Below are 20,607 nucleotides of genomic sequence, written 5' to 3'. Positions count from 1 at the left end.
TGTCTGTCTGAGGTCTGCAATAACTGGGAGGCTGGGACCAGGCAGAAGGTGAGGGTTCTCTTTTCCCCTATCTCCCTCTCATGGAGGGATGTGAAAGCAGAACGGGGGTCTCGGGGCTGAGGCAAACCCAGCTGCACTAATTGGAAGAGAATGACGTGGTGCACTCCTACATGCAGATAGGAAAGCAGAAGATGGGATTAAATGGCAGAGCAGAGATTTTATACAATAGAGGCAGCTTCGATATGATCTACGTGATCCTCCCATGAGGATTACCCAGAGATAAGCAGCCGTAACTCATTAGCACCTCCCTTTCCTCTTGCTCTCAGATTGTTTAGGATTGATGGCAGGTGGTGATGGAAGGACTTCTTTGAGCTGGGGTTCCCTGCTGGAAACGCAGCACATCCTGAGGTTTGTTACAACTGAAATTAAACCTCAGCTCAATGTGTTTATGCTTGGACCTTCTAACTCAACGTTGTGCTGTCAGTGGGTAAAAGCAACTGTGAGAGCCACTGGAGTTCCTTTCTGAAGAACCGAGCTTTCCTCCACTAACACAACTCGTGGAGCAGCTACAGAAAGGAGCTTAATGTGTGGCTCTGGAGAGCATTATAGTTGTCCTTGTAAATCAATCTAAATTAAAATAAGTATTTTTTTCTGAGGATTTTTGATATGCCTTCAAGGTAGATTGCTAATGATATGATTGCAACATTATGGTCGCTGCAGACATCAGTTTTTGGAAAGAAGTGTACATCAGACACCCTCTAGATGTCATATGGAGTTGCATTGTGCGTTCTGTGGCCATCTGTACCCATCCCCACTCACTGAAACTGTTTGGCCTCAGCTATTTCCAGCTCTTGGATGCTTTTCACCACCTCCTGTTGGAGGCGAACCCCTCCAGTATCTGCTGGTTGATGTGCTGGTTTGGGTGATCTTCTAACCTTCGCCAAAGAGCAAAGGTTTGCAGTCATTCAGGTCATCGCGGTCTTTTTCTGGGCTTGCCAGGCAGAGGCAGCAGGGACCTCTGCCTTGGCTGGAAGGGGTGTGGAAGGACACCCTCCTCCTCCTCCTCCAGCAGATTCACAAGTGTGAGAACAGACCCTGCGCTTACATGTTAAATGCGCTCATGTTAAATGAGGTGGCATGCTGAACAAGTAAATGCACTAGTGTAGGGTGGTATTTTTTTTTTTTTTATTTCATGTGTGCAAACCCAGCCTATATTCTGGGACTTGGAGAAGCTATTGGCAGATTCGTGCTGTCCTCTACAAGCTTTTTCTGTGGTATTCTGCGTAATTGTTGGCAGCTTCTCCCCAAAGTTAGGCAAAAATCCCGCACAGGTCTGCCCGGCTTTAGCCTTAGGCATCTTCAGCAAAGTCTGTGGTGCTGTCAAGAGGGATAAAGCGACAGTAGAATCCTGGCCTGTTTATGCCCAGTGTTGTATGGAGGATTTTGAAATGAAAGTGCTGCATAGCATGAGAAAAAAAAATCTGGAATTTAGGTTCCTCGCTCAGAAGAGTGGTGATGCATGTGGACTCCACACGTCGTAGCAGGTACATCTTCTGCTAACATCGCAGAAGTCTGCGCTTGTACCTCCCAGGTCAGGGAGGAAGGGTACGTGGAAGAGAAGAAATGTTTTTCTGCTGATGGTATTTATAACTCATTTTAGACTGTAGCATTATGTTATGTTTTTATGCCACTCATTGCTGCCGTATTCACATATAATTTAAGGAAAGAGTATCCCTGAAAAAATGTCATTATTATGTTGACTCTGAGGGTGTTCCCTGTCAGCTCTGCAGTAATGATATCTGGGTTGAGAAGGCTCTTGACTTCATCTCAGGGGGTATTTCCAATAAAATCTTGGCCTTTGGCCTTAGAAAATATTCATCTTGTATTAGCTTGTATCGGAGCACATTTAAATTATGTTCTGTGTGCTTGCTTTGAGCTCTGTCCGCAGCTAAGATTAGAAGCAGGCAGCAACGCTGAGCGGAGGCACTGGGAGGATGAAAGAGGCTTCGGGAATTCAGCCCTAGCAGATGAACAGGTCAAAACTAGGAGAGAGGAACAAAGCTGAAATCATTGCTGGTTCTCCCGAGTTCTTGACTGTATGTGGGTTAGTCTAATCTCCTAATGTGGTACCACAGTTGTCAAAAGCAGACAGGAGACATTAATGTTGCATGTATCTGTTGGAGGCACTGTTGTAGTGCTGGACCAGGAGAAAGCATTTCTTCCAAGGGATTCACTTTCATGCGTGACAAAATTAAAGCGAAAAAGCAGTTGTTACAATTGCCATAAACAGCCAGGAGAAGTTATGTGGAGCTCTTTAAAAACCCACGTAGCATGCTCAGAGCAGCTCAAGTCTTGCAGATCCTGTAACCTCCTCTATTGAAAGTATTCTGCTGTTTCACGAGCAGAAACTCCTCTGATTAGCACTCGTGGGGAGCAAAGGCCCATTTATTTCATACACAGCTGCTGATTTTCCAGCAAGCTGTTCAGTGGGAGAGAGAACAGCCTGGAGAAACATGGTCGTCTTCACTGTGCTGGGCAGTGATTTGAGGAAGTAGCAGGAAGGAGCCTGGGGATGCAGGGACAGACGGACTGTAAATAGCTTTTTCACCTATGTGGCTGCATTGGAAAAGGCCAGCTCATGGCCCCATCTGCTTTTGTTTTGTCACTTAAAGTACCAGTGGACAGACCCAGCAGTTTTATTTCCCCGCTTCTGAAAAGCCTCTAACAAGCTTTTTTTAACTAGCATCTGTTTATATTTCTAAAGGATCTTTTATCTGATACATTTATTATCAAGCCAAAATGTTTTGCCCCCTAAACATCCCACCGTAAACCTCTGAATCCTCAGGCGATCTTCCATGGGAAAGCTCAGATTTTGTGGGAGTTGTTACTTTTTTAAAAAGTAATACTTCTTCTTTTTATGCAGTGGGAAGAAATTGGTGAGGTGGATGAAAACTATGCTCCGATACACACATACCAAGTATGCAAGGTAATGGAACAGAATCAGAACAACTGGCTTCTGACCAGCTGGATCTCTAACGAAGGGGCATCCCGCATTTTCATCGAGCTCAAATTCACCCTGAGGGACTGTAACAGCCTTCCAGGAGGACTTGGGACTTGCAAAGAGACTTTTAACATGTACTACTTTGAATCGGACGACGAAGATGGGAGGAACATCAGAGAGAATCAGTATATCAAGATAGATACCATTGCTGCTGATGAGAGCTTCACAGAGCTAGACCTTGGCGACAGAGTTATGAAGCTAAACACAGAGGTGAGAGATGTTGGGCCCCTGACCAAAAAGGGATTTTACCTTGCTTTCCAGGATGTGGGTGCCTGCATTGCTCTGGTCTCTGTGCGCGTGTACTACAAGAAATGCCCATCAGTGGTCCGCAACCTGGCACGCTTTCCAGATACCATCACGGGAGCAGATTCCTCACAGCTGCTAGAAGTGTCAGGTGTCTGCGTCAACCACTCGGTGACCGACGAGGCGCCTAAGATGCACTGCAGTGCTGAGGGAGAATGGCTGGTGCCCATCGGGAAGTGCTTGTGCAAGGCAGGCTACGAGGAGAAGAACAACACCTGCCAAGGTAAGGGTCTGCAGGGGGGTTGCTGTGCCAGGGTGATGTGCTGCCTTGGCTCTCTTCTCTTCCACATCCTTTTCTCGTGCCTGGTTGAGTTGACAACGGTAGATTGGCTTCTTGCTTCCTCTGAGGTCTGCTGAATGGCTGTGGGAGGATGAAGAGGCCTTGGCTGGGTGTTGTGGGACTTGACACCAATGCACAGTTGCCTCCCTGCTCGCTGCGTGCAGTGAGACTCTGGCACCCCGCTGTTACCTTGGGAGCAGTGCACCGTCGGGTCCATGAGGGAATTGCAGTCATCAGTTATTTAAAGCTTTGCATCGGATGTACTCAATACTGAGGTTTTCTCTTCAATTTTAGAAGCTTGATTTCTTTTTTCTGGACTGTTGCGGGGAACATTTGAAGTTAATTTCCCCCTACAAGGCCTGTTTTGTGTTTTTCTATTTAAAGAAGTATGTTTTCCTCCCTCTCTGTGAGGTGGGGGAGGAAGGGGAGGAGGGAGAATTTGATATTGTGATAAATGATTAAGTCCCAAATAGGATTTTTGTGATTTATTAAGCGAATAGAGGCAAGCAAACAGCGCTGGGTGCACCGGGAGTCTCTGCTCTACCAGGACGCACACCTGTTACATCAGGTGTCTGATTTTTATGCTCCTAGACTAATACATATTCATCACTATTCCTAGAAAAGGCGGAGTTAGTTCTTGGAATCCAAACCCTCTCTGGACGCATGCATAGCAGTCTCTGGTGGTCTTTCTGGGGGTCTCTTGTGCTGAAGGCTCGTAGTCTTCCTCCCAGGCTTTGTCCTTCGGTCGTCCTTCAACTCCCCCTTTCTCCTTATTTGGTGGATCTCTTTGCTGGTTATCAGAGGCTTGCGCAGCGTCCCATGCAAAAGTCTGCAGTTTCCTAAAAAAAACTCCTTGGTCCTCTTATCTCCCAGACTAGAGTCTCAATGTTCGCCCTTCAAACCCTCTATTTACACAAATTGCTGGATCGTTCCTTTGCATGATACAAGAACTATGTACACTAATCACTCTGTTTTTCTTAAATAGGAGCTTATATTTCATCATGCGGCCCTAGCATTGTTCCATACTGACACGAATCAAATAAACACATTTCACAATATTTTCCTCTCTGGTAAATAGTTTAATACAAAGCTGCTCAGCTGTTCTGAGTTAAATGTAAAGCTTCACTGATTAAAAAATGTTTCCATATGTGCTGAAGTTTACATACAAGTAGCTGGCTGAGGTTTCTGGGTTGCTCTTTAGTATAGGTCTACTGAATCAAGGGCCTCAAGCAAATGATCTAGGGTGTCTGAACCTAGAACTAAAGAATACTTCTTAAAAAAAAACCAACAACAACAAAAAAAACATAAAATCAGGTTGTACAAAGTGTGGCTTTTTGCATTACATATTTGTACATAAAGTTTGCCCTTCTGCTGTAAAAGTGTAACAGGTAACAAGTGTAACTTAAAAAAAACTTATTTGGGCAAAAAAGAGAAAAGGGGAAAAAATCAGTGCAAGCTTGGTTTTTGCGAAACTAATCTGTTCACCTTCCATCTTACTGCCTTCTACTTGGGGCCACTGTTGGTGCATAGAATGGATCCCTGCATATCCCAAGTAAACTGGGGCCTTGATCCTTTAGTCCTCAGTTACGCTCCGTGCCCCTGAAGATTTTATAGTTCAAATTTCTTCGAGAGTTGACTTGGAAATAGATTGTAGGTATGCTTATTTTTGGATAAACCTCGGGTAAACAGGATATAGACTCGGGGTTAAGTGCTTTTAGTGCTTTTTTTGACTAGGAAATGCTTTTTCTGCAGATATAGTCAATGTTGAAAAATCTGCTATTTTTTGTTCCTATGTCAACAAAGATACTTATCCCACATGTGGGTGAAGAAACTTGACTTGCAGTTTGATACTGCATGAGGGGAACAAAGATTGACGTTAATCCTAGCTCATGAAATCTAGACTGTTGCAAGTGAGGGACAAGGGCCAGAAATTAGAGTGAGAATCTTCCTCATTGTGGCTAAAAAATGCAGTGTCCTGAAATAACATGCACTGGTTGAGTCCAACGTCTAGACACTGTCTTGAGTAACCTGCAAGAACTGTTGGAGAAAGGGAGTATATCCATTAGTTCCTTCCAAAACCTGCCCTCAAAGTAATCTTAAAGAACTCAAAACAAGAGCAAAAAGCCACCACCATAACAAAAAAAAACACACCCAAAACAAAAGAAAAAAAAACACTACTGGCTTAAACCAGACATGTAGGTTGGTAAAGATCTTCAAGATTATCAAGTCCGGAGCAGTTACATCTCTGGTAATTCTGAGATTACCATCTGGAGTATGCTTTCAGGAGACCTTAGCGATTTCAGATTCTGCTTTATGTCTGGGGGTGTGAGTGGGATTTTTTGTTTCTATGGACTTTTCTAAGTCACTTTGGGGTGCAGTGTTTGGTCGTAACTTATGACTGTGTAGGGTAGGAGTGTGGGCATAGCTTGCAAGCATACAGATGCCTCATGGTGATGTACCCTTGTCCTTACATGAGGCTAACCACCAGGAACTGCTTTTATACCCCAACCACAGCCCGTACCCTCAGCAAAAGGCTATCACTTGAATTACTCTGGAGCTGTTGAAGTCTATAATCCTCATTTGTAGGAAAGCCCTAAATTCCGTCACCAAATCAATGGCATGTTGGGATCGAAGTGCCTATGGCAAAATCTGTTTGAGGGCCCCATTTAGATGTCCTGTGTTTAACCCGGGTCACTGTGCCGAGTGTTTCCTGCTGGTGGGTGCTTGGAGATCACAGAATCACAGAACTGTAGGGGTTGGAAGGGACCTTGAAAGATAATCGGGTCCACCCCCCCTGCCAAAGCAGGTTCCTCAGATGCTCAGTCGATAGGAAACGTTAGCCTTAGGCTGCTCAGGATGCCTGCGTTCAGTGCATATGGAGTTCGTGCTGATGTCTCTGGTGAGCAGAATGCTTTCTGGCTGGGATGTTGTTGCATTCACAAGGCTGAGCTTCTTTTTATAGGATAGTGAACTGCAGCCCATGAGGAGAGTAACTTGCACCGAGGAAGGCGTTACGTGAATTTTGTGTTGATGCGGGTGGCTTTTTCACAGCCTGGTTTGTGTTTAGGAGGTGTGCTCTGTGCTCTTGGCTGACATAGTGGTCATCTTGGCAGTCCGTGGCGTAGCTCCAACAAACACCTAAATAACTTCTGACCTTTGGTTCGCAAATCATTTAAGCACATCTTGCAAGCAGTCTCCCTGCTTACTTTTGCTTACTGGTAAGCAGGTTATTACTGACTGTGCTTTGGGAGACATTTTCAACCCTGAAGAGCCTGGCTTTGTTTATTAAAATTTCTCCTGCAAAGCTGACATTTTCCAAGCTCCAGTGTCACGTCTGGACAAAGCAGACTACGCTCTTATTAGAGACGATGTAAATCCCAGTCACCCTCACAGACATATGGGAACTATTGAAATCCCTTCTGCCTACAAATCATTAATTGGCAACGATGTTCTGAATTCATCATCTTGTCAGCGGGGTTCCTGTTTGAAGAAGGCACTGACAGTAACAGCTGAGCAATTTCTCTCGCTGGGGACACCGAGGTTGTAAATATGACATGGTCTAATCTCCTTATATAATGTGCTTGCTCTCTCAATTAATACAGGCAGCTAGGCAGTATTTACTGTAAAGAACCCAAACTACTTATATTTTACTCCTCCTTTGGCAGCATGGCCCATTTATCAGCGAGTGCTCTGAGACAACTAGAGGTAAATTGTGACTGTTTTGGGATGTGCTTGTAAATGACCAGAGTTAAGGCTTGTTTTTCACAAGAATAAATTGCCATACTAGTTAATAAGAAAAAAAAAACAAAGCAGTTGCTCTGAATTTCCATGGTGTTTTCTAGAGCAATGATTTGGTGTTACTGAAGGACCACGAGCCCTTTAGTAACACCAAATGGTCTTAATTTTGTAACTTCAGTTCTAGTTGCTTACTGCGTACAGCAGGGCTCACCTTTTGGGGTTTGCATAGGAAGCAAAGTCACTGTGGAAAGGTCACCGCCTGGCACTTCTCTGCTGGTATTCAGCCTCACCTTCAGCCTGACGTGTTCTTGGTGGGAAGCGAGAAATCCTTATTTTTATCCCTCTAAGGTCTCCAGAGCCCATCCTACTGGAAGGAAGGGGATGTTGGCACGTTAATCTAGTGGGCCCCAAACATGTGCAGCAGCGAGGTCCCACTGATGACCATGGGGCTGCAGAGCTCTGGCCGTGGATGCAATTGATTTGCAGAGCCTAACATTTTTTCCAACTGCTTTTCAGAACTCAATCACAAATTAATTAAATATTTGAGTTTAAAAACAAAAAACAAACAAACAACAACAACAACAAAAAACAACAGAAAAAGCCACCAGCAAAACTGCATTGAGTGTGAGCCAAGCTGAAAAAGCAAAAAATGAGTTCACGAGGTCAGCAGGCTCTCCTTTCCAGGAATCAGTGCACACTGCTACTTGAAGAGAGATCAAAGGGAGTACAGCCACTTTTAGTCAGCTACAAGGTATGGACACGATTACAGATGTAATGGAGCTGGACAAAATAATGGAGGAAAGCTTGGGTGAAATTTTTCTTCACCCTTGCTGCTTTCTGAGGGAAGAAGTTGGAAACTGAGGGCAGGGCAGAGGATGGGATGGGGGATGAATTTCTTTCCTTTGGCAGCATTCTAGACATACCATTCTAGACATACTTGGATTATTTTTGTAAAACTGCTCCAAAAGGTCCAAGACCTTCTGCTCTCTTAAATACTGATGTTTGTGGCTTGATTATTCTTCTCTTAATCAACCTTGCTGAACATACCTCTGCATTTACATCCAATATGTATGTTTGATGATTGTTCATTCCTTGTGTTGCAATTCAGCCCAGCTTTTGCCCAGAGATATAATTCCTTACAGGAAACAACGGCTTCAGAAATGAACGGTGCTGGCAGATATCTTTAATTCTGGGTATAATTAAATCAATTGACAGAGGTTGCTAGCTTATGTAGATCAGAAGTTTACTCTTCTTCCTCTGAGAGCAGTGCAATCAGCACAGGTGTTTGAAGGAACTTGCCCGGAGTGGTGATTGCCCCACTGTTGATCAGTTCTGGGAAGGATATTGAGACAGCTGTGGTTTTATTATTGCTTCTGTGGAGGAGCAGGCAGGCAGAGTCAGCGTCCTTGGGCTGGTGGGAAGCAGAAGGCACTGTACTGTCCCTTAATCCAAGGAAGTGGAAATGTGTGGCTGCACAGGTAACTTGGTTTTGGAGTTCGGGCTTTGGCTCTGAAGCAGCAAGTATTTTTTTTATTTTTATTTTTTTTGCATCTGATGTAGCTGCAGGAGGGAGCAAGTTTTTATTTATTTATTTATTTATTTATTTTCTACCCCCTCCACAGCTTGCCTCTCTGCCTTGGGTTGGCAGAATTCTCCCTTCAAACTCCTTGTTGTGGATACTCTAGGAAGACAACGTGTTGCTAAATCCTGCCTGTCTTTTGGGACACTTCCCAGCTGGGACTCAGGTGAATAAGGCAAACGTACTTTTACCCTTGTGGTAGAGTGGAAAGCAAGCAAAGTCCAGAAATAAAAAGTAAAAAATAATAAAAAAAAATCTCCTCTTAATTGTTCTACTGGGAGGTGATTACATGGAAGAAGAACGTTGATGGAAATGTTCAGTATATGGAAAATACTGAATTTGGAAATACTGCCACCCCTCCAGGGAGTTCTTTGCCCATCATTCATACTTCTTGTGCGTTTTTCTGATTAAAACCAAATTGGATGGGAGTATAGCATAGTAGGTGTTTATATAATTATGAGCTGAAGTGTCTAGTTAATTTTAATTAGGCACAAAACCAACCAGCGTCAGAATAGCAGAAATTTTGGCTGCACAGTTTGTATTATCTTTTCAAATGTAAAGAAAATCACTTGAATGCTACATTTCAGCAAAAGGCAGTTGTCACTGGAGGGGGAATGGTTTTATTATGCGTGTGTATGTTTAGGTGGTTTTGTTCCACAGCTGACATACTTAAGAGCAGGGGAATGTTTTCCAGAAATGAGAACTGTATCGCAACATGACTGATTAAATATTACTACTTGTTTTATTTTGCACATCTTTGCCTTCATTAAGGGAGGCATGGTCTGTGTAGGTGCAATATATTGTACTCTGCTAATGAGTTTCAACCTTCTGTGCTACCTTGTGCATTGTAACCCTGGTGACTCTGAAGACCTTTCCTCGTCCTGCAACAACGTTTTTAGGTTGTTACTTTGCCTAACATAACCTTGGGGTTCCTGGCAGTGGGACTGCTCTGCAGTCATCTTCCAGAAGGACAATTAAAGAGTACTTTTTTCCCCAAGTAAAATATAGATTGAGCAGTATAAATAAAATCGTGTTTGGAACCAGCTCTGAACGCTTGAGTCTTGAAGGTCATGTTTGCTTCTTAGCCAAGAAATGCTTTGGGGAAGGTTTTAGGGTATACTTTTGCACCTGAGCCTAGATAACTAAATGGTATTTAGTTGAATACTCATTTTGTTTGATTTTAGTATTCTTGAATATCTAGCTTAAGATACTTCTAAAATTATGGAGGTGTTGCAGAGGTGCACAGTAGCCCTGGTGCTGTCTGGTTCCTTCGGTTGTCACCTTTGACTTTGAGTTGCTTAGAAATAGCTCGCTTATTAATTGTTGTTTTTAGAAACAAATAAGGACTCTGGAGAGATGCTAAGCATGAAGTGCATGAATAGTGGTTGATAATGCAGTGGATTTAATTGATCTGACAGAAGATAGAGCTGTCCCCAGCTGCCTGTTGTGTCCCACTGCTGGACGTTTCTGCCAGCACTGCAGAACTGGACAGTCTGCATGCCAGCTGATGTGACCAGGGGCTTTGCCTTAATGCCCTGGACAGGGGCAGATAAGACATGGGCACTATACCTCAATGGTTATCTTTAGCAGAAGGGTGGCTGCAACCTCTCAAGCTGCCGAAGGTCTGCCACCGCTCATCTGTCAGAACCCTCATTCCACAAAATGTATGTTGAGTGTTAAAATGAAGTTGTACTGTTGCATATTTCCATGGTTTTCATGTTTTCCTGCAGGTTTTTAGTTTTGTGCTTCTCATTTAGAATCACTTAGCGGTAATTAATGATGTGTTGACATTTCAATTACAAGCTTTTCTCTATGCATGCTTTATATGTTGACCATTTTAACTTGCTTTGGGTTAATATTGAGGTTGAAATCCAGGCTCCAGAAAAGGAGGGTACAATTTCACCTTGTTTGAACACAGTTGCAGTTTACCTTTTCTTTCATTTTTCTTAAAAGCTGAATAAAATTGTCCTGCATAAGATAAGCAGAATGCAAAGAGGCTGCAACACAGATGTCTGCAAGAAGAGGTGAATCTGTTTTTCATGTAAATATGGATGACCATTTATTTTTTCTGGAAGCTTGCTCATTTTTGTCATTGAAGTTAAATCTAGTTACAGACACTTTGGTGCTCACAGACAACACGTGGTTAGGGTTGCATTGAACTTGGTACTGATGGGCCTCCATTTTTTATTTCCTTCAGGATGGTGGTGAAATTTTTAATACTGGAATGAACTCAGAGAGCAAGGCTAGGTGTTTTATAAAGCCCAAACCGTATACCCAAAACAGATTAAAGAAAGAAACGACAAAAGAGAAGATGCCTGGTCTGTAGATATCCCTTATTGCTTTCATATACTTGTCCTGCTTTTATAAATGTAAGTCCTTAAAAAACAGTTGAAGTTTGAAGAATTGGGGTTTCAGTTGACAACTTTCTTCTCACTGTAAATGACAATGAATCAGATTAAGACCAAGGAAGACTCGTTCCCCTGAAAATCTAAGCTCTAAAAGCTGCAGCGCAAATCCACTGGCTGGGGCTGAAATAAAGCTGTCCCTGGGAGCGTGCTTCCCAGCTTTGCCTCAGTTTATGTCCTTGGAAGCAGAACTGGTGGGAGAGGACACATACCTGCTGCTCTGCTGTCTTGCTTTTCAGCGCGGCATCCTGAGTAGTTCAGTGCCAGCCAGAGACTGGAGTCTGAACCAGGGCTCCAGGTGTCTGTGCTGCACTTGATCCCATGTGCTTTTTTTATGATCTTAGAATAACATAACCCTTAGCAGGTCATTCTTCTCAAGGGGAATTCATTGGGAAGTACTGGACAGCAACACAAGCTTAGTCTTCTTAAGCTGGGGTTGGAACAGAATTTGTCTTTGCAAAAGATTTTCCAAGCTTTGGAAGTCGTTTTTGCTAAATACATGGTGTTTTTTTTTTTTTTTTTTTTTTTTTTTAATTTTCCATTGAAAACATCTGCTTAAAATTAGGTTATTTAAGTCATTACTTTGGGCCCTTGGAAACTCTTTTCAGAAGTGTCAGGCACTCATTAGCATTTGCTGAAGTCAGTGGATGCTCAGCAGTTCTGAACGCTAACTAGGCTGTTTGCTTTTGTACCTCAAAATTAGATGCTTCCCTTCAGAAAATGTTTGGCCTGGAGGTACGTATTCTGAAGAAGAATCTGAAGCTTCTGCCTGGTGTGGAAGTTGTGCCAAGGAGTCCATATCTGTGTGAAGGTCCCTTTTGCTGCCAAAGCTGCTGTTACTGAGTACCAGACCTATCTATAGATTAAAAAAAAAAAAAAAAAAAAAAAGGCATCAGGGGACTCTTCTTTCCCTCTACACGTGTGACTACTGGTGTTACTTGAATCAAGTGCGCCTGCCTGGAGAACCAGCGTCATCCTTATTAAACTCTAGAGTCACAGCTACTGTCCACCGAGTGAAATGGCCGCCTCCTGCCTGGTTTGTAAGGGTTGCTTTGCTTACAGTGCTAATTCCCCAAATGCTGTGTTAGATGCCTTGCACGTAGCTGGGCAGCCTGTCGTCCTGATACGACAGTGACGGAGGTCGCAGCTTTGTGTTGGAAAGCTGTCTGAAAAAGGAAGCTTTTTAATTACTGCAGAGCAAAAGGAGAAGCCGCTCCCCAAGAGCATGGGGAATGCGCTAATTTGGTATTCAGTTGAAGCAGCCTGCGGGTTGCAGCCTCCCAGCTCTGAGCCGTTCTGCAGATAGCCTGCTGCCCAGGTGGCAGCAGAGCCAGGACTGGGAGCTTCATTACTGCCGGCTTCGAGAAATGCCAGCAATGCCGGTATCTTGGGACAGGGGCCATCCTTGTATTAGTGTAAATCCAAGGCGATTGGCTGCGTTAATTACTGGGAAGCTCAGATAAAAGCTTTTCTCCCCTTCCTATAGGCAAAGCTGACCAGTATTACCCATTTATTTTTAAAGACGTTTTCTAGGAGAGCTTTTACATTATTTTTCTTTGCTCTCACAGTTCAAGCATGATTTAATATGTCAAAACTAGTTTGCTTAGCTGGCCTTGATTGTCTTGCATACTTCCACTAAAACAGTGCAGTCATCTTTCCAGGCAAGCTGCTGCCCAGACAAATGAAGTGTCCCAGCAGCTAGGACTTGCTCTTGTATTGTGACAGCAGTAGCTTCCTCTGACAAAGCTGGCAGTGGGGAATTTAGACAGCGGTAATGCCTGCAGACACCTCTTGGGTCAGAGCAGCACGGGCCCATACACACAGATGTGGAGACAAGCTTATGCTTGAGAGATTTAATCGATCATTCATGTGAAAAGAAATTTTGGTCCAGATTGAGAGTCTAGCTAGCACCAGAGGAAGAAAGAAAACTATCCTGTTGATGCTCGTGCTTGTGTATGTAGCCTCGGAGAAATAGCACTCAGTCTTTATTCCGGAGCAGTGCCACCAAACTAAAACACGTGGGTGCAGGTCATCTGGCAGAAGGGAATTGCTTTGTGGTGCTGTGCTTTCTGCGGTCAGTGGGAGTTCTGCCACTGACGGTGTTGAGATGGAGATGATAATCCCTTATAATACATTCTTAACTAAAATGATTTCTTGACTTAGGTCTTACTGTGTGTTGCACTGACCACCAGCAGAGCACGGCTTACATGATAGAAATTCAGCTCATAATAATTGACACAACTGAGATCAGACCTATTTCTCAGGTACTGATGTGATCCTGATCTCCTCCAAACATCCTAAATATGGGAGAGACGTTGTCTCTTGGTGGTGGTCTTTTCTCATCTTGTGCAGGGAGACGCAGGCCTGAGATCATTCCTGTGCATCTCTGCACCGTGCTCAGTTTAAAGGATTAGGTAAGAAGCTTTGAGTCACTCCTCACTCTTCTTACTACACTTTAAAATGGCACATCAGCTCTTCAGGCCTGCTTGCAGGACTTGGTATGTGGTAGAAAGCCTTTCCTGAGCTGCTGCTGCTATGCTGTGGGCTTATCTTTCAGCATCTCCCAGTGCTTTTTCGCTGGGTGCGGCCGGGGGGGGCGGGGGAATTCACTCTGGCATGTGGGATGGCTGCCAGCTGGAAATCTGGTGCTTGAGGACAAGCAAAAGGGTTGTATGATTCTGTTATCGGCAGAACACTGAGCATGGCTAATGGCATCAACGAGAGCTGTGTCATCGTGACGGCGAAGGCGGCTAGTCACGCGCTGCCTCCAAAATGTGGTGTGCTAAATGCACTGGTGGAAATGGAAGGGGGGGCGGGTGCCCCCAGCAGACCCTGCCCTCGCAGAATATTACAGGGTACTGGTCAGTTTGGTGACCTCCCAGTGATTCCTGGGGCAGAAAGGTTCTTGGAGAGAGCCAGAAGTCTGTGGTTTTTGGTGATTTGCCCAGAAGACAAAGCTAGGTCAGACCTTGGCACATGAAGCAGTTGGCCAGTGTTGTCTGAAAACTTGATCCCCTAACAGAAACCTTACAGTTGACTGTGTGCTGTTACAAGAGGCATTTACTAAGGAATCCTGAATGGGAATCTGCTGAAGTCTTCCTGTGAGTATGGCCTAGCTCAGGCTTTGGTCATGCCTGTGTGAGCCCTTGGTCGCGCTTTGTACAACTGAGAGCACGCTGGTTCTTAAGCCATGTTTGTGTTTAATAACATGTATAGCTTTGTGTTAACAGGATCACGAGTGTTTTCCAAGAAAAGCAAGACCAGCAGAAACCAAAGTTGATATTTTCAACTGGAGGCCTTTGCTTCAGTCAGAAGTAAAATGCCTTAGCTTAAAGTTAGTGTTTATTCCCCGTATAAGCATTTTGCCGCTCTCATCAGGGAGAAAGCCAGGCCATACAAAAGCCGTGCTGCAGATAGGCCGATAGCACATCTGAGCCTGCAGAGGTGTTGGGGGATTTAGCTGAATGTGCACTGTCGCCACTTCTGCACCACTGACAGACGTGAGGCCTGGGGAGAGCCAAGCCAGGCCCTTTCTGGTCCCTTTGTGTAGTGCACGGTGTACAGGCGTGCAAACTATGTGGGCTGCATATGCATGGAGAAACAAAAACTCCGAGTTTGTTTATTGAGCAAACGCGTTTGGTTTAACAAATTCATATTTTACACGTTACAAAGGCTGATTTCCAGATGCCATTGGGAAAAGTGTCAGGCCACATTCAAATTAGCCTTATTGTTCCGTAATATCTTACTGGAGTACAAGGTTAATTAGTACTATAGGCAATATGCATTATTCATCACAGCAATCAGGCTTTTCTTCTGTTGGGCTGTTGTGTGCTGCAAATTGTTTCCATTCCAATAACAAATCTGTGATATATTATTTTCATATTTAATCCTGCCAAATCATATTTGTGATATATAAATTATGTGGGCACTCTGATGCTGGCAGAAAACATTTCAGGTGTCAAAAAGGGCTATAATTTTCACACTTAACTCCTGGATTGCGTGGCTGGTTTGGGCAAAGACCTCCAGGACAATGGGAAATAGAAGATGATTTTTATGAATGCCTGTCTTCAGTCCAGCCCAAAGTGGGATAGTATCAGTGATGTCAGCAGTGCTGTGCTGTTTTAGATCAGAAATGTTTTTGTTGCTAATGATTAGCTGTATCTCATTGCAGGCTTGAAGTGCTGAAATCGTGTTGCTCTTCCAGCAATGTGGCTGCCTGCAGTACCCCAGCACAGACCTCTGAAGTGTCTTCCTTCCCTACCTGGGGATTGCAGCTGGGGAGAGTCCTTTTGAGCAGGGCCCCTTTGAGCACAAGGGCAAAATGTGAGTTCTCCTCAGCTACCTGCCAGTGCCAGGGGCTCAGCCCTGCTCCAGCATCCCATGCAGGCTGCAGCTGCAAGCAGGGGAAATGCTGGCAGATAGGTTTGCAGGAGGGCTAGCAAGCAGTGGCTTTTACTTGCACAGCTTGCTTGTCTCACAGTGCGTTTGTCTGCCTGCCTTTCTCAGTTCGGGGGCCAAGAATCCAGCATTACCTCATCTGCAGCCAGTAATGAGTCCACCAGAGAAAAGACATCTAGTAGTAGTAGTTACACAGCGCTGTGATTAATCTGATTCTTCCTTTCCCTAAAGGCAAGATACTTTCACCCTTGAGATCCTGCTGCCTTGTCCAGCGTTCAGGATGCTGCATCCCTCCTATACCCCAAGGTTATGGTGCTCCAGGTGTCAGGTGCATACACCTTTTTGGGCAGCACTTGGAAACCCCAGTGAGCTGCAGCCATCCCTCTCTGCCATGGTGCTTACTCAAATAATATTGTTCATTAAGTGTCTTGGGGAGATCTTTCACTGCTGCTTTCTGTGTCTGACATTTCACTCAGGCTACCTTCTCGAGTTTTCCAGCTGCAGCCTTCTCGGTCAGCTGTACACACATACTGAAGTGTGTAGATGGGTATTAGGATGCTGGCTTGTTGGAATTGCTGCTCATGCTAGAGGTCACTGAACCCCCAGATAAAGATCAGTTTGTGCTACTTATCCTCACAGAGAAACTGCCTCTCCCACCAGGGGGTTTATATTTTCAGTAACCAGGGTGAGAGAGAAACAGAGGCGCAGGAGGCTGAGTGAGTTGCTGAAGGTCCTGCAAGCCACTTGTGATGGAGTCGGGAGGCTCTACCCACCTGGCTTCAAGACTGTTACCAATTCCTCTCATCCCTTGCTCTCCTAAGAAGGATGTAGGTATGCACTTGCTTTCCAGCCTGGTGAGGCACAGCATCCTTGCATGGGCAGGCATATCTTACAAAAAGCCATGCAGTGCTGCCAGGGCCCAGGGGTGTTACTTGCACAGACATTGCTGCAAGGATACATAGAGCAGAGTTTTGCTTTCAGTAGCTCATGCCAATGAATCCAATGGGTCATGCCAGGCTTGCTAAAGTGCTGGTGATGAATGCTTAAGATTCCTTTGTGTTAGAAATGCAAGTAAATATTTTCCAGCAAATCTGACTCACTTCCTTTCTACCCTTCTTGTTTTGTACATGCATTGTTTTCCCCTCCTGAGCGTTTCCCTTTAATAGAAATAGGTCAATCAGCTTAGGTGACTGCTCTGCTTCTTGCCTTCTCATGGCTGGGGCAAAAAGGAATTTAAAGGGCGTGATTTTTGCAGCCTGGTGCAGAACGTGATGGTTTTTGTGTGTCAGATAGCAGAAAATGAAACACGCACATTGAAAGCGAGTATCCTGATACATCCAGGATCATTCCTGTGCAGTTTGGGAACAGATTCTCAGCAACAACGTGGGTGGGTAAACCTACATATTACACTTGTGCATGAAACAAGTAGCAAACGTCTCTGGGCCTTTGATTTAGGTGCTATTATGATACAAACAAATGAATAGACACAGAAATGAGGAGGTGGTGATCAGTAGCACTCTTCCCCCTGTTTATTACCCAGTGCTTCAAACATGCAGTTGAGATGCCTTTCAGCAGACTGGTGCCTCCAGCGTTGCACAAAACTGCATTTGTGAATTCATTTGGATTGCTTCAGGTTAAAACATAAGGCTGTGCACATAGTGTTTGCTTAAAAGTTGATTATAGGCAGCAGACTAATAAGTAAATTGTACCTAAATTATAATTATGTAAATCACCAAAAGTGGAATGGCTTTGTCAGCTTAGTCTTTAAGAGTTTCATCAATAACTTATGAGGTTCAGTAAATGCACAGTGCTCATATGCTACTTTGTTGCACAGGATTATGACATACAGGCAAAGGAATTTTAATTTTTTTTAAGTATTCCTGGGGACAAAATAAAAAAGCTCACAGCAATCAGCGGCATGTAAATTTAGTGCTGTGTTGTAGATCAGCATGGTTGAAAGTATTAATGAGAGAATCTTCCGCAGATGCTGCCTCCATAGATCTCTGAAATAGCTCGTGGGGACAAAACCTAGACTGCGTGGCTGATAAATAATAGAATAGCTTCACTCCCTCTCCTCCCCCTTTTCTTAGTTTTACATGACATGAAGCACTACTTGGAGAAAGTAGTGTGTTTTTCAGTCTGTACCAGAATACAACAAACACCATTGTTGTTCTAGAGGAAAGCTTCATTTCTGCTGTCATATTTAGATTTTGAAGTAGTCAGCTTATAGATCTGTTGAGTCTGAAGGAGACTAAAACCTATTATATGTGCCTTTTTGTGCCTGCTTCTGAAATAGCACAAGGAAGAACCTTGTGGTGCCAGCATACGTGGAGAGCAGGGTCTGACGCTCCAGTCCTGCACCCTCAAGACTTTGCGCATGACTGGCTGGCATCACAAATGGAGAAAAAGTGAAGAAGGCAGAGGGTATGTGTAAGAAAAATACGAATACAAATGGTGCAGATGTCTGATGGCCCTTCTTGAGGAGTGGAAAGTCTCCCCGTTACCTGGCGCGATTAAACTTTTGAAGTGTGCTTGAGGGTTCTCCTGGCAGGGATATCTGTCCCAGGAGCAGCTGCTTAGAAAAAGGCAGAATTGGGGCACAGCATGCAAGGCAAAACAGCAAAGAGACATTTGGTATGCATCATGGGGGCTCTGGTAACCTTTCCTGATGCGTACATTTCATAAATGTTTCAGGTATACTTTCTAAAGAATGATATAGTGCTAGATCTGCATGGAACTTACCTGTAATTTCCTGAAGCTCCATAAGCTCTGGTGTGTCTTTTTTTCTTTTTTTTTTTTTAAATCACCTACATGTTTCAAAAATCACCATTTTCTACAAATGGTCCAGGCCTTTATTTCTTGGTGAAAAAAGAATCAGCTCCTGCTTTAAATAGCTTGTTTAGGTATTATTAAAAAAGTAAATAAAGGAAATATATAATTTCCTGGGCTTTAACACAGCAACAACAAAAAGTTAGTAACACAGCTAATGTGGCCTTTTCAAAGCCAGAGGAGTTTCTCAGTGATGGTGAAGAGTCTGAGCGCTTGGCCTCAGCTACTTCTGTATACACAGGTATTCCCAGGGCTTTTGTCGTATGATAGTGTTTTACACCTTATTTTGGTGATAAGGAAATGACGCAAAGAGAGGAGTTGCCAAAATCACATCCTGTCCAATGGAAGCTCAGACTTCTCAGGCTTGTACTCCAGCTCACTAAGCTGCATGTCCACGGAGATGCAGTGACTGGTACCATCCTCATTAGTGAGCGTAGACATGTATCTGCTATGTCTTAGCTGATCTTAAGTGACTTGCTGTCCTGGCAGTAGTTAGTTTCTGTGAAGCGATGTGTGGTTTACAGTTGAGGGCTTTTCTTTTTTTTTTTCCATTTACCTGGGTCAGGATTTCGAGTGTAACTCAGTTAGCCATTTTATTACTGCACATTCTCCCAGTCTACAGGATATTTTCAGTTCGGTTAGGAAAACGAGAGGCAGGAGAACAACATAAATTTATTGTGTGAATATTTCATTTCTAATGTCTTTAGCTATTCGGGAAATAGGAGATACTTAATGTTTCATATAAATTCCCCTGTAAAGTACATGGTGTTACTAAACTATCTGTATCTTCAACTTCTAGAAGAGAATGGATTAAATATTTCACTCTGTGCTGACCTGTTAAAAAGGATGATTTTCAGCCTCTTTTGCTGAAGCACCAGACTCTAAATATGTTGCAACATTTGCTTTAAAAAAGTGAATGGTGTTTCTACATATTTAATTATCTCTTTAAAAGGCGTGAGGGTAGATCAGTGCCTTACAAAGCAATATGCTTCTGTTTTACATCCCGTGGCAACGTAACTAGAACTATTCCTCTCACGTGAAAATGAAAACAATAGCTTTGTCTCTTAAGTGTCTTCATTCAAAATTGGCTATTAGCTGTTCAGACAAAGTCCCTCTGACTTGCAGCTTCTGCAGTCAAAAGATTAGCAAGCCAAAACACAGCACAAGTGCAAAGTTACCAATAAATGATGATTAACTAGTGTTCAGAACGAAGCCTGCTGTGAGCTTTCAGTACTTTCAGTTGAGCCTTTTTATAACGTAACGCTACCAGGATATTTCATTGTACGTGGAAAGGCAAGGGAATAATAAAATGTATGTGCTAGAATTCCCATGTGCTGGTGAATTCCTTGAATTTATCAAGCTTGCTAGTGTGCCTCCAGAAATTTTCTTCAAAATGATGACTAGTTCTTTAATTACACTTAGAGCTGTGGTGGTGTTGTTTGAAACTGCAGATTGAATTTAGTAATGTAAGTGTCATTAATCTGGTGAAATAAAAATGTCTAGTTTTTTAATAAGGTCTCAATTTAATGTTTTTAAATACTCTGAAGAGATTTAATGCTAAAACAGCTGATGTAAATCTGCTCCACTCCTCTGTAATTGTCTCTCTCAAGCATGTACCTCTTTCCAAGGGAACTTGGCTCATACTAATTTCAAAGCTGTTTACTGCCTTTGTGAATTTGATGGCCTATCACTTTTATTGTTAAAAGTTGTTAACATCAGAGGTGACTAGGAAGTTGAAGTGGTAGAGTCTGTATATAGTATTAATTGTCCTATATTTTTCCATAAAGTACCACAGGCCCTGGTCAGGAGTTATGCTCCAGATGCCATACTGAAGGAGAGCCTGTCTGAAAGACTTCGCAGGCTTGAATCTTACTGCATTTTTAAGCTTTGCAGGTGAGTTGCTCTCTCTAGCCCCCATCTTGCTTTTTCATCTTGTCAACTGAGGTAGATGAGTGCCACTGCTTGATCTTGCTGGTTGCAAAGCATTGGGAGCTGGAGCTTTGTCGAGCTCTGT

General features: G+C 43.6%; 1 protein-coding gene across 16 annotated transcripts in view; it reads left to right on the top strand.

Moving 5' to 3' along the window:
* The window catches only part of EPHA5 (EPH receptor A5), a 197,802-nt gene that overhangs the window by 37,778 nt on the left and 139,417 nt on the right, over positions 1–20,607 (top strand). For all 16 annotated transcript variants that reach the window (XM_035324096.1, XM_035324095.1, XM_035324106.1 and 13 more), the window contains exon 3: positions 2,924–3,587. In XM_035324096.1, the coding sequence (XP_035179987.1) occupies positions 2,924–3,587 (664 nt within the window). The remainder of the gene's footprint in view (positions 1–2,923; positions 3,588–20,607) is intronic.

Source organism: Oxyura jamaicensis, chromosome 4 (assembly GCF_011077185.1).
Source record: "Oxyura jamaicensis isolate SHBP4307 breed ruddy duck chromosome 4, BPBGC_Ojam_1.0, whole genome shotgun sequence".
In the NCBI taxonomy this organism is placed as follows: domain Eukaryota; kingdom Metazoa; phylum Chordata; class Aves; order Anseriformes; family Anatidae; genus Oxyura; species Oxyura jamaicensis.
The sequence above is the reverse complement of the archived record's forward strand: the minus strand, read 5'-3'. Positions and strand labels throughout refer to the sequence as shown.